Source organism: Euleptes europaea, chromosome 12 (assembly GCF_029931775.1).
Source record: "Euleptes europaea isolate rEulEur1 chromosome 12, rEulEur1.hap1, whole genome shotgun sequence".
NCBI lineage: Eukaryota > Metazoa > Chordata > Lepidosauria > Squamata > Sphaerodactylidae > Euleptes > Euleptes europaea.
In genome coordinates this window covers 62447235-62461182 of record NC_079323.1, presented here as the reverse complement: position 1 = coordinate 62461182, position 13948 = coordinate 62447235, and the positions used below count along the sequence as shown (strand labels likewise).

Below are 13948 nucleotides of genomic sequence, written 5' to 3'. Positions count from 1 at the left end.
ATCATTCCGGACTTCTACAGTAAGATAATCTATAGAAGGTATACAGGACTAAATACTGATCCACCTGCATTAACTGAAAGCAACAATCTTTTAAAGGCTTTGGACATTATAATTGTTCATAAAATGATACTTCTACTTTGCACACCATAGCATAAAGGGTTGCCAGGCCAGCAGAGGGGGGGAGTAGGGTTGCCATCTCCAGGTTGGGGAACTGCTGGATATTTGAGGGTGGAGCCTGGGGAGGACACTAGTGGGGTATAATGCCACAGAGTCTTCTTTCCAAAGCTCCCATTTCCTTCAGGGGAACTGATCTCTGTAGTCTGGAGATGAGCTGTAATTCCAGGGGATCCCCAGGTCCCACCTGGAGGCTGGCATCCCTAATAGCATCCATGGCTGAAGTTTATTCATCTAGCCTCTGTGGAACTAGCATATTCTGGAGATAAAGGTTCTGGAAAGGATGCCCCTCCCTGGTTCTCTAAAGGATGATTCAGAGGAGTGGCTTTCTTCCTACATGTCCTGTTGGCTGGTAGGACAGGCATCTCCTCACTTTGCAGCAGCCCTGTCTTGGTGAGAAATCAGGGCTGAGGCATTTGTGCTTCCCAGCCAAAGCAGTGATGTCAGAACCACAAGAAACCCCCCAACATGCAGCCTCTTGAGTCCTGTCTTTTCTTCAAAATCAATTTGTCAGTGAGAAGCAGTACAGGAGCCACATGTACAGAAATGATTAGGGTTCCCAGGTCCCTCTTTTGGGGGGCAGAGCCTGAAGGGGGCGGGGTTTGGGAGGGGAGGGACTTCAATGCCATAGAGTCCAATTGCCAAAGCGGCCATTTTTCTCCAGCTGAACTGATCTCTATCGGCTGGAGATCAGTTGAATTAGCAGGAGATCTCCTGCTACTACCTGACAGTTGGCAACCCTAGAAATGATGCAGCTGCACATCTGAATGCATATGTGCACTGTGACGTATATTGGGATGTGAGGCATACACCATTGAGTGTGAACAGGAATGCACGCTCCTCAGCCACTGACTTGGTCTGGCCTTGCACTGTTGATAGATTGGCATGACTGATCGTGTATCTGCATGTGTTTACTATGTGCATTTATATTGCAACTTTGTTCAACAGATGGCTTCCAAACATCCAAAGGTCAAGGAAATTTAATCTCAGGCTCTCTTGAATATTTATTTCCTATCACTTTGTATTTAAAGTTTCAGAAGTTAAATCTTTAATGATGCTTTGCAACTCTACACAGATGACATCACCTGATATTCCAAATGAGTGCTGGGTAACATACTATTGATTCATGGAAGATTAGTAACTTGCTTACTCTGCCAAAATAATGTCACTGTGAAAATATAGAAATTACCTGTTAGAATTATTTCACTCTTGCTCAGTGAAATTTGCAGATACTGTAACATGACCACACAGTGTAAGTGCAAAGGGCAAACATGATTTTTGGTGATATGGCTACAGAGGTTTTGTTAAATCAAGCTCTTGGCAGGAGCTCCTTGTGCTCAGAGATGCTCCATTATGGGCCCGGAGCTTCAGCTGGAGCAAAAGGTTTCTCCGTTGACGTCAGTGGAGCAGGCAGTTCTGAGCAATATTGTTTTGTGCGAATGTGCATGCAAAGCTGCAGCTAAGTAATGAGGTTGCCTGCACTTCCAGGCGCTCTGATTTGCTAAAGGTTTCTGTTCTATTGTCTCTTTATTTCCTTTTCCTTACAGAGTAAGGCATAGATTTTTGGGTGGGGGTACAGGTAGGGTTTCCAGCTCCAGGTTATGAAAAACTTGAAGATTTTTGGGGTGGCGCTTGAGGGGGCGGGATTTGGGGAGGGGAGGGACTTCAGTGGTGTATAATGCCAAAGAGTCCACCTTCCCAAGCAGCCATTTTCTCCAAGTGAACTGATCTCTGTCACCTAGAGATCAGTTGTAATAGTGGGAGGCTGGCAACCCTAGGTACAGGACTGTTGCTTTCCAAATACTCCGAGCAGGATAAGAAAGAAGCATACATTCTGGTGGATAGAATGAGATGGGGAAATAATCTGCCTGGGAGCTTAAATTAATGCACGATGTGTATGCCTAGTAGAAAGAGATTGTCTCATTGCAGTGATTGTTCCACTGATATTCCAAATAATATTAATGACTGGCTTTCTAGCATAGTTGAATGTAAACTATAGACCAGGGGTGTCGAACTCATTTGTTATGAGGGCCGTATATGACATAAGTCACTTGGCCGGGCCAGGTGTACCATAAAATTTAACCCCAGGTACCAGAGATATAAACTTTATAGAAGATACAGGCAAAGCCAATTAATTGTGGGGGGGTTTAACTTTATTTTTTTACTTATAATACTAACATGCTTAAAACAATAACATAGTGTTTTCTTTTATTTAACAGTCTTTGATGATTGACACCTCAGGACTGGGGTGGGGGGTGGCTGCCTCAGCTGGCTCACAGGCCGGATAAGAGCCCTCAAGGGGGCGGATCTGGCCCCCGGGCCTTATGTTTGACACCCCTGCTATAGACAGAGGACATTGGTATCCCAGAATGCTTGAACTTTCAAAGAAAGATATCCAGGTAGTAGAGCTGAGTCAAAGCAGGGAGTGCTTTCATTAAAATGGTGTAGTTTTTGTTTCTTTGTTTTTGCAGAGGGCAGTGCACCGAGAAAGTACCATCATTTAGCACATATATTCAAGCAGCCTTCACCAGATAGCTCCCCTCCCTAAGCTTCCTCTCCTTCTGGCTCAGCCATGCCAAGTACATTTGGCATCCTGAAATGCACACCTTTAATCACATTAACAACAGTTTTGCCCGCTTTGTGATATGCACCTTGTAATTTCAAGAAATATGTGATTAACAAATCCAGTGCTTAACTTCTATGGCCTTTTGATATTATGATTTACAAACAGCCATCAATGAACTGGCACAAAACTGAAATGAGGCCTTGTCTTTGTCTCTGTTGCAAAACTTTGTCCTACTAGCCTTGAGAAGAAGAAGAAGAAGAGTTTCAGCCAATTCCTGAAAATTTGGGCTGAAAGTCTTTAGGAGGTGGCGTGACCCCGCAGCCAGCATAAGTGTGTGTAAAACCATGATTACATGCACTTACGCTGGCAGCGAGTGCCGAGTGCCGCAGGACCGTGCCTCGCCCCTCCACCGGTGCGGCCTCTCCGTGGCACAGGCCACGGCATAGAGAGACTGCGCCAGCGCAGAGGGGCATTCCGGGGGCAGGGCGGGGGGAGGAGCTGCTGGTTAGACGGCTTCCTATCCCCGTTCGGCCGGTTACACCGGCACCGGGAACGGCGGTGCTGCGCCTGCTTTTGAGCAGATGCAGCCTCGCTGTTTTCAATGGGGCTTTTAACCCCGGTAAAACAAAAAAAAGCCCCAAAACAGCTTTTTTTATTTTATGGTGTGTGTGAATTGGCTTAGGAAGAAGCACCGCTGTGCCTCTTCCCCGCCGTCATTTCAGGAATGGGCTGTTGGTTTTTATATGCCGACTTTCTCTACCACTTTAGGGAGACTCAAACCGGCTTACCATCACCTTCCCTTCCCCTCCCCACAACAGACACCCTGTGAGGTGAGTGAGGCTGAGAGAGTGTGACTAGCCCAAGGTCACCCAGCTGGCTTCGTGTGGAGGAGTGGGGAAACCAATCCAGTTCACCAGATTAGCCTCCGCCGCACATGTGGAGGAGTGGGGAATCAAACCCGGTTCTCCAGTTCAGACTCCACCACTCCAAACCACCGCTCTTAACCACTACACCACGCTGGCTAAGTCTACCGAAGTCTAAGGGAAAGACTTCATATGATGTTCCAGCCCTCCCCGCTGGGGTAGGAACAGCTCCTGCTGGTGGCTGTGGTGAGGCCGTCTTCCCCTTTGGGCGCTGCCCGGGTGCTGACTCTGTTCCCCTAAAGAAAGGGGAGGCGCTCTCCCATCAAGAGTTGAGCCCAGGCTGGCCTCAGATTGGGGTAAGGAGAGTTAAGCCACACTCTCCTTTTAGCTCTTTGCAGCTTCTGGTCCGTCCCTCTCTCTAGCCTCTGCACCATCAGAGCTGTTCTCTTCCCCGGCCTTAGCCTTGCTGCCTCTCATATAGGCCACCCTTTTCCCCAACCCGCCCTCCGTAGCCCCACCCTTATCCAAGGCTATAGAGGGCTGTCTGCCGCTGTTCAGCTGGAGGCCGTCTTCCTGGCCCTGGCTGCAGCTGCACTCACCCTCCTTCCCCCTGCAGGGGTGTGGCTCACCTCGCACGCTCTCCTTCCTCCTGTGGGGGTGAGGTTTGTCACTGCATGGGATCTTCCAGGCAGGTTCTCCAGATGGCAGCCAATCCCCGCTTGGGCCTGCTGGGCGGTCGGCGCAGCCCCCGTGGCTTGGCCACTGGCCACCCTTTTGCCTCTGCCCAGCCTGGAAAGTGAGCTGGTGGGAGGACTTGGTCCCGCACTGTCTTCCTTCCTGGTGGGGTTGGTCGGGGGGCGGGGGGCAGAGAAGCCCGAGATGGGTGTCTTGGCAGTCGTCTCAGGGTACCTTCATGAAACTGAAGACTTCATGAAACTGAAGACTTCATGAAACTGAAAGAATGATGACCAATTCATTATGTACACTGCCGATTATACCACTTGAACAATCAGCCAGATTTTTGAACTGACATCAAATTGATTTGCTCCTTAGCACTTGGCAGGAAAAGATGGGAAAATGTATACCAATTCTAGCAACAGTGGCCATTTGGAAATGTGTAAGAGGCAAGACAAGAGAGACAAAGTGAACCTGGAGAATGCTTGTCTTGATACATCCGATGCAAAAAGCTGGCAAACTGTAAAGAATCACAGAACAAAGGAACAATTTGGAACTCTCACCTTCTCCGTGGGCCTGGAGGTCTTCAAGAATTACAACTAATCTCCAAACCACAGAGATCAGCCCCCCTGGAGAAACTGGCTGCTTTGGAAGGTGGACTTTAGGGCAGTGGAGGTCGCCCCCCCCTCCTCAAACCCTCCCCTCCCAAGGCTCCATCCCCAAAATCTGCAGGAATTTCCCAACCCAAGACAGCAACCCTATTTCAGAATCATGTAGGCTTTCAGTACCTTGACTAGGCCAATTATCCCATTGTCTTTTCCCCTGACTTACATTAACATAGATCAAGAGCTTTTGGTTGCACATCAGAAGTCCAGCTACTTTGTGAAATCTGCATTATACTGAGTTACATCAAGAGAGACCCATGTGCAGAATTGGATGGCCTTCTACACACACAGCTGATGTGGATACAGATGTGCATCCTATTGTGTATTTCCATCAGCATTTCTATGTACATCTCGGGTATGTCTAAATGCATCCTTGATGTGCAGCACCCTCTGTGGCCACTAATTGGCACATGTGACCATTATGCTCACTCTACCCACACAATTGCCCCTGACAGTATTCTGTTTGCAGTGCATAGGGAATAGTGCTTGTGCTGAGGGTAGAGTCCTCCAGTATGCCTGTGGTGTTCTTTAAACAGATACATTCTATCATGGCTCCCTTAGCAGCAGTCATTGAAGTGCAAATATAACCTATGACAGCAGGTTCTGGGCTACTGCTTCATTTGTTTTGTGCATGCTCAGCATAAGAACAAAGCATGGCAGCCAGGCTTAGAGCACCAGCAGCCATACAGGAGATAAATGAGGTACACACAGTAAGGATAATGGTGAGGGGAAGAAGTGGTGTCTAGGAGACATGGGGGCTGCTGGAGCGGAACAGAACGAAGCCATTGCTGCCTTCTGCATTCAGGCTTTAGAAATAATTATTTGGCTTATGCATAGTTAAGCCTCCCCAAAATCTGAAAATGACATCTCTGCTTATCCATTCAACCTGATAAGTTGTGTTGGCTTTGTCTGATTGGTAAAGAGCCTGACACGAGACGTATTCCAGGTTCTTTCATGTATAGACGTGTACTTTTAGCTGCTTCTCAAGGCTAGGCTTGTAATGTGTTGGCAGCTCAGCTTATGTGAAGGTTGCTGAAGCAAGAGATATTTCTAGAGAGGAGGGGTGCTGAGATGCACACATTGTTCATGTAGGGTTATTCTAGCAGCATTATAATAAAACATCTTGGTGTAAAACAAGAGGTGAAAATATGCATGGTTTGTTAAGCAATCTTATTCTGCCATGGAGCAAGCCTATACAAGAGATGGAATCTCAGTAATGCAACATTGGTAATTGTAGCTCATTGGGTTTTCTTACAGTTTCTGTTGCAGAACACCCTCTCTGGGGTCATGTTTTCCTTCTGATACTAATTCCCTCAACTGGCTCCTCTCCCAGTAACATATTATTAGAGGAATTCTGAAATGCTGCTAAACTTGTTGGGGTTTCTGACCACATAGTATGACAACATTGGTGTATGCTTTATAAGGACACTTTGGAAGGTCTTCATTAAATAAATCAGAAATAATTAATGGGGGAGAGTAACTGAAGAGCATTTGCTACACAGGGGAAACGTTGTTGGAGCGATGAGGATATCTGAGTAGTATAGATTTCATTGCTTACATTTCTTCATTGTCATGCCAATGTACACTGTATGGGGTTTTGAGACAAATGTACCAGTGTTTCCCAGAAATACTGTAGAAAGTGTTCTTAAGTCCTACAAAATGCATGTCCCGCACTTGGCCCTAGAAAGCATCCATTATCCTAGAAAACATTCAAAAGCAACCCCCCCCCCCCAAAGAATCTCCAAGAATCCTATCTATCCAATACTGAGTTGTGGAAATCTGAGAATCATGGAGTGGAATTTGGCCAGCTGATGGTTTGGAAGCCCCACACTTTGCAAGGACCACACACTACTCTGCCTCTATTTGCATGCAAATAAGCAGAGGACTAGAGTGGGCCTGGGTCAAGGCACATGTGGCTTGTGCTGAATAAATTCAGCACATTCCCCTTTTTAAAAAAAGCATCTTTGCAGTTTAGTTTGGAAACAGTAAGAGGAAAGATGCAAAGGCGCATCCTCTCTGAACCAAGAGCACATAGGTTTGACTTGCATTAAATTACAGTGTAGATTAGAAGTTCAATGAATGAGCTTGGCTGAAAGACACCCCTGAAGAACCTATACCCCATGGGATTCTTTCCTTTAGAAATTTGCTCCATAGCTGAAAGGTTGCCAATGTGTGATGGACCTATAACCCACAGCGTAGGACTAGCACAACAGAAGCAACGCATGGAAATAACAATTGAAACAGTGAATATGCTAAAACAATTATACTGAGAAACTACCTAAAGGTTCCTTAAGGACAAAATTTCTCCTGACCAGTGCAGATACACACCAATAGCTGGAGTTCCAAATATTTCAAGGACAGTAAACTCTTCTATATGCAATAAACAGAGGAGCAGCATTTGGATATATATATATTCTAATTATATATAATTAAAATTTCTGAAAACCTAACTGTTGAAACTGTTCCAAAAAGAGATTTTTAAAATTAATTTCCTCATGCCTCAAAAGATCTATGTAGCTATTCATCACCAAGTACTGTGTAGAGTACTACCAACGGTTGTGTTTGCTAATAAAAAACCTTGGCCAAAGCCACTCAAGTGAATGGAAAGAACTCCAGGTATTTTGAAGGGCTTTGAAGGCCAAGCTTTTATCCTTTTCAATAAAATCAGAACATTTTGCAGCTGTACCTTGGATCGAACCAAAATAACTTTCACATTGTTTAGTTTGCTTTCACTTTGGGAGTTTATTGAGGTTTCGTTTTACTATACCATCAACATTCATTATAAATTGTGTGGTCATGCACTCAGATTCTAATTCAAAGTCATTGTTGTATGCCATTTTTTATCATTTCTGCTTGATTTCTTATTGGCCAGTATAGACACATATGATTATGTTTGATCAGTGAAGTTATATGTCATTACCTAATGCCAACCCATTTCTTGCATACTATTTGATTGGCTTCCAGACATAAATGTTCCTTCAATCTAATAATATAGACAGAAACACATGGAATTGATCAACTAAAAATAAAAAACATAAAGCACGAGCAGACTTGGTTTGTCAAAATACATCCTGATGATTTGGAGCTAAACCTGGTCATTTCAGAACATTTTGCTATTGTGTTAACTGAAATGTATGCTTTTTAAAAGTGATAATTTTGATATGAAAATCAAGCCCCTTAAGTCAGCATAGCTGTTGTCCTACAACTGATTTTGTCATATAACAAAGTATATTATGAGTCTATGTAAGGGATGCACATAAGGCCATGGATACAGGTTTGCACCTTCAGTTAGTAGGAAGCCTGCTGGCACAGCCTCTGTATTCTACCACCTGCCCTTTTAGCTGCCCACCACCAACTTTATTGCTAGAATCTATCACAGTGCTGCAATAATCTTCCTGGCCTCATTCTGAACTTACTACAAATGTATGTACCTATGTCAAAATTAAGTATGCAGAAAACTCCACTATGAACAAGATTGTCATGGAAACTTACCTTATTCAAACTTCCTCAGTTAAATCTGAGGCCAGTTTGTGAACAGACTGGCCATTTACGCATGGTTCAATCCCACTTATTTTGTTCCTGTGTTTGGTTTGTGTTCACCTTTTTTGAACTCGCTTTAAAAAAACCGAACATATGGGAAGGAGCCGCTGCCGCTCTGCACTCCATGGTCCTCCACCACACCGTCCCCCAGGTAGAGGTGAAGGGAAAGCGGCAGTGACTGGCTGGTGGCAACTGGAAGAAGGAGCCACCATCACTCTGTGAGGTGAGGGGAAGCCAGGTGGAGGTGGCAGACACTATTTCAGATGAGCTCAACAGAAAAATCCAAATATTTGGAGGGACTATGTATTACTATAAGAAAAGCTGTTAGGGGATGTTGGGCTTTTCAAGGGAGAGGGGGAAATGTATTATGTAAAACAAGCCAGGAGTGTATTTCCTCAGGCTACCACGAGGTGGTATTCAGAAGTCTGAATAAAGGCTGTGGCTGAAGATAAGAGGGTACAGACAGTTGCCGACCTGCAGGTGGGATAGGAGGGTCAGATCTCTCACTTTAGCACTACAGCTGGAGACTGTCCAGCCTAGGCCCCTTGTTCCCCACCACCTCTTGGGAGCTCTTTGGCATCAAGTGAATGCATGCTGTCACTTCTGGTGCAAAACTGAAAGTGATGTCAATATGTTGGGGTGATGTTCTAGGATTTACATAGAGTTTTAAGTAAATCCAAGAGCATTGCCTTGTTGTGATGACATCACTCCCAGTTTAGCACCAAAAGTGATGGCATGCATTGAAACAATGCTCAACAGATTGTCCCTGCCCTCCAAATCCTTCCCCTGGGTTGCCAGGTATGTCTGGCAGCCCTAAGGTGGGCCTGGAGTTCTGTGATCTCCAGACCACAGAGATCAGTTCCCCTGGAGAAAACAGTAGGTTTGGAAGGCAGACTCTATGGCATCACATCCTTGTTAGCTCCCTTCCTCCCTAAATTCTGCCCTTCCCAAACACCACCCCCCTAATATCCAGGAATTTCTCAAGCCAGAGTTGGTAACCCTAGTATTTCATTTCATTTCATTAACCTTTATTGGCATACCAAAAGACAGAGATAGAAAACAACAACAATATACCTCCAAAGGGCAATACATATAAGTTACAAGTCGGGTTAATAAAACTTTTCTTGTTCTTTAAGAACTCCTGTAAGAAATTCAGCCACGGTAGCCGTAATTTTAGGATCATGGTCACTCAAAAGAAATTTGCATTTCACTTCATTACTCCTGTATGTCTTGTACTGGAGCAAAGCAGATAGCAATTTATCCCGCAGAGTCACATAGAAGGGGCAATCGAAAAGGATGTGGTCAATTGTATCTAACAAGTTTAAACCACATGTGCATAGGCGTTCATGTCTAGGGATCTGGAGGTATCGGCCTAAGAGCATCCTAGATGGGAATGCATTAACCCTAGCTAATAGAAAAGTGGTAACCCTAGTACAGACTTGATAACTTGTAGAGAGGACACACAAGCTTGACCAAAAAAAAAAAAAAATGCTTTATTGAGGTGTATGATAGCAGCATAGATTCTACAATATGATTACAAACTTGTTTCACTGGGATCTTACAATACTATAATAACTGCAGAAATCCCTGTACAAGATGAAAAAAGCAGCCATCCAAAACTATACCCTAAAGTTAGCTCACTGGAGATTCCATTGATTTCAATGGGTTCCCTTCCCAAGTAAATATAATCCGTCATATATGTTTTTTTAAATGAATAAAAGGAAGGCAATCAGGATACATTAAATAATATAAAAAGAATAAAATATACATTATTCCATAGAATAGTAGATTGTGATGCCTGTTGTGTCAATGATAGGCATCAGAATAAGGAGACAGCAAAGTTTAAAATAGGAGCACAGTTTAATAACTCAGGTTCTTTCTCTCTGTGTGGAGCTGCGGTAATGACTTCTTTTTTCTGGGTTCTAGTCCACACTAAGGCTTGGAGTGGACTCAGCCAGTGTAAAACACCAACCCATGTTAAAGGAACAGACTTGCCATGAACAGCACAATAACTTTGATGAATTGGATGAGTTCAGTAAGAGCTGAATCAAATATTCACAGTAAGCATATAATATTGGCAAATATAGTAGACCAGTGGGAATCCACAAGGACTTGTGGGGGGGCATCTCATTTCCCCCTCCTCCACTATTTCCTCTTTCTCTTCCCTGAAACCCCCCATAGCCTCTCCCCTTTTCCTGCTTCTTTCTCTCCTTCCAACCCAACAGCCAACCCACCTTTATCTGCCCCTCTGTCTTCAGCTCTCCCCTGGAGTCTCTGCCTAGGAAAACTATGGTCCAGTTGTATAGTGCCAGCTGCTGGGCCAGGCCAACTTGCATGGTAGGGAACCCTCAAGGACTTGTGTGGAGAGGGCACATCATATTCCTCTGTATCCCCTTCCCCACATTATTTCCCCTTTCCCTCCTCCTGGAAACCCCCATATTCTCTTCCCTTTCAGTGCATTATTCTCTCCTTCTCAGCCATTCACAAATCTACCTTTTATTTGCCTCTGAACTTCAGACATACTTATTATTTATTTATTTCATTTATACCGCACCTTTCTCGACAGTGGGGACCAAAGCAGCTTACATCATTCTCCTCTCCTCCTTTTTATCTACACAACAACCCTATAAGTTAGATAAGGGTGAATTTTTTTTTGACTGGCCCAACATCACCTAGTGAGCTTCCATGGCAGACTGGTGATTTAAACCCAGGTCTCCCAAACCCTACTTTGAAGTTCTAACCACTATATCACACTGGCTTTCATAAAGTGGCTCCTGGTGAACAGTAGCAAGCAGCCAGGTCCGGGTGAGTCATGCAATCAGGTGGTGTCAAGTTGAGTGGCTGCTGCCCAGCCTTGGCCCCAATGAGCTCTCCTTCAAAGGCAAAAACAACACTGAAAAGAGCCCCGTCCCGCCCCCTGCCTTTTACTGACATAAGTAAAGCCTAGAGTGCTGTGGTTGCCTAGCATTTTTTAAAGCTACAGATGTTCATTTTACCATTTTGGGGTTTTTTTTAACCTTTTTATTTAGGTTTCAGATTTTTCTGCAAACTTGGGATGTTTTTCATGTTTGTAGAAAGATCTGTCTTGTTCATTCACAGCTCCAGTCACTGGATTTAAGTATCCTCAGATGTGGCCAACTTCGCTATTAGAATATACAAGAAGGAACCCACAAGGACTTGCAGGAAAGATGTCATTTCCCCTTCCCCACACTATTTCTTCTTCCCTTCCTCCATATCCTGTGCCCTTTCCCTGCCTCTTTCTCTCCTCAGTCATTCACTAATCTACCTTTTATCTGCCTCCCATCTTCAGCTATATTTATTTACTTCGTTTATACGCCACCTTTCTCTACACTGGGGACCAAAGCAGCTTCGATTATTCTCCTCTCCTCCTTTTCATCTAAACAACAATCCTGTGAGGTAGATTAGGCTGAAAGTATGTGACTGGCACATCACATAGTGAACTTCCATGGCAGACTGGTAATTTAATTCCAAGTCTCCCATGCTCTAGATTGAAGCTCTAACTGCTATACCACACTGGCTTTCAGACGGTGGTTGCTGTTGAACAGCAGCAAGCAGCCAGGCATAGGTGAGTTATGCAGTGCAGGTGGTATCAAGTCACCCAGTGGTTGTTGCCAGGCCTGGCCCTGATGAGTCCTCCCTCATCAAGCAGCCGTGGAAAGAGCCCTTTCCCCTTCACTTTGTATTGACAGAAACCAAGCCTAGAATGCTGTGGTTGCCTAGCAGGTTTTTCAAGGTCTGTCTTGTCCGTTCATGGCTCCAGTCACCAGATTTAAGTATCCTCAGATTTGGCTGATTATGTTGTTAGAATATATGATTATTTGTATAGTACCTATTCCAAAATGGCAAACTGTTGAAATAGATGACTCTTCATGAATTAACTTCAGCTGATTTCATAATCATTTTAGCTTTTTGGTTAATCAAGACTGGAAAAATGTTTGATCAATGTGACAATATTCTGTTGGGCTTACCAATAGTTTAAATGGTGCACTGTTCATACCATTCTTCATCAGGCAAAATAAGTATTTTTATAAGTATCCACTGTTTTTATTTTCAGCGCTATCTGGGAACAAAGACAGCAGGCAGCAGATTTTAATTAGATAATATTTGTAGTCTTCAGTGAATTATACTTACGTATATTTCAGGTAAAACAATGGAAAATGCAGGTCTTTTAAAGTTGTTGAGTCTTTGGCCATAAGAAATATCAGCAGTGTAGGGAAGAAATGGCAATAAACAGTGCTTTGGGGGGGGGGGGAATGGTATTCAAAGGCTCAAGAGAAGGCTTTCCTATACAAGTGTCACATTTCTGATTTTTCTTGGATTGATGGGGTAAGCAGCAGCTCTTGAAGGAAGAATTCTGTCATAATTACCATGGTGAGGGACCTATAAACAAGACAGATTATGGATTTAATAAAACATGCCTCTGACCTTCATATAAATAGTGTCATTAAAAATCAAGGGCCTGATCTGACTAAAGATAGTAATGACAAAATCCCCTCCAAACCAACAGGACAGATTAACACTCAGTGTGACTAACTGGGCAAAGCAATCCTGAGGAGGCGGAAGGCTTCTGGATTCAGTGTGACCCCAGTGCTGGCGTAGATGCTACTTGCAGTGTGAAAATGGGCATCGATGCCAGCAGCGGGCCACTTATGTCGGTGACAAGGAGCGGCACAGTAGTGCTGTGCTCAAGCACCAGAGCAGCAACCGCCGCTGCAGCAGCATTTTTCCAGTGTGAGGGCTCGCACCGACGCCAGAGGCATTCCCAGGGGTAGGGCTGACTTTAGTCAGCTCCCTAAGCCCCTTTGCTTCAGGAAGGCCCCATGTAACTCAATGGGGCAGTTACACGGGGTTTTGGGGGGAAACCCATTTCCCCCTTCTGTGCTGAGCCACAAAGCCGCTCAGGAGGCCATACAGCTGCACCATCCCCAAGCCCACAGTAAGTATCCCCCTTAGGATTGTGTTGTTAGTCAAGAAGACTACCTTTCATCTGGTTCAGATGTTTATATTACATCAGTTGCAAGTGTCAATAATTTTGTCATTATTTAATTGATTTCTTTGCCAAATGAAATGAGCGTTGTGTATTCTGTACTGCAGCATTTTATGGAAAAATGTATGTCTTGATAAAGATCTAGCAGTAATCAGGAAAAATAAAGAGGTCTCTTATGGCAGATTTATAAAGACAGACAGATATAAAGACAACATAAACTCTGAATTTCACTTTATCAGATACATGAAATGGTATCTCGTTCAGCAGAAATATATGCACCATGTAAGATATACAAAATAAGCATAGAGAGCATTCACCAATAATTGCAATTTCTGAGAAACTTCAATTTTTCAACACGAGTTCATATTCATACAAATAAAGTATCAATGAGCAAAGTAAAACACCACATGTATAAAGAAGAGGGGGCAGATAAACAAGGAAGATGGATGGGAGAGAG

General features: G+C 44.1%; 1 protein-coding gene across 1 annotated transcript in view; it reads right to left on the bottom strand.

Moving 5' to 3' along the window:
• Window positions 1-12788: 12788 nt before the first annotated feature.
• Window positions 12789-13948, bottom strand: part of IGSF5 (immunoglobulin superfamily member 5) — a 49900-nt gene continuing 48740 nt past the window's right edge. The window contains exon 8 of the mRNA XM_056858230.1: window positions 12789-12884. Coding sequence (XP_056714208.1) covers window positions 12789-12884 — 96 coding nt within the window. The remainder of the gene's footprint in view (window positions 12885-13948) is intronic.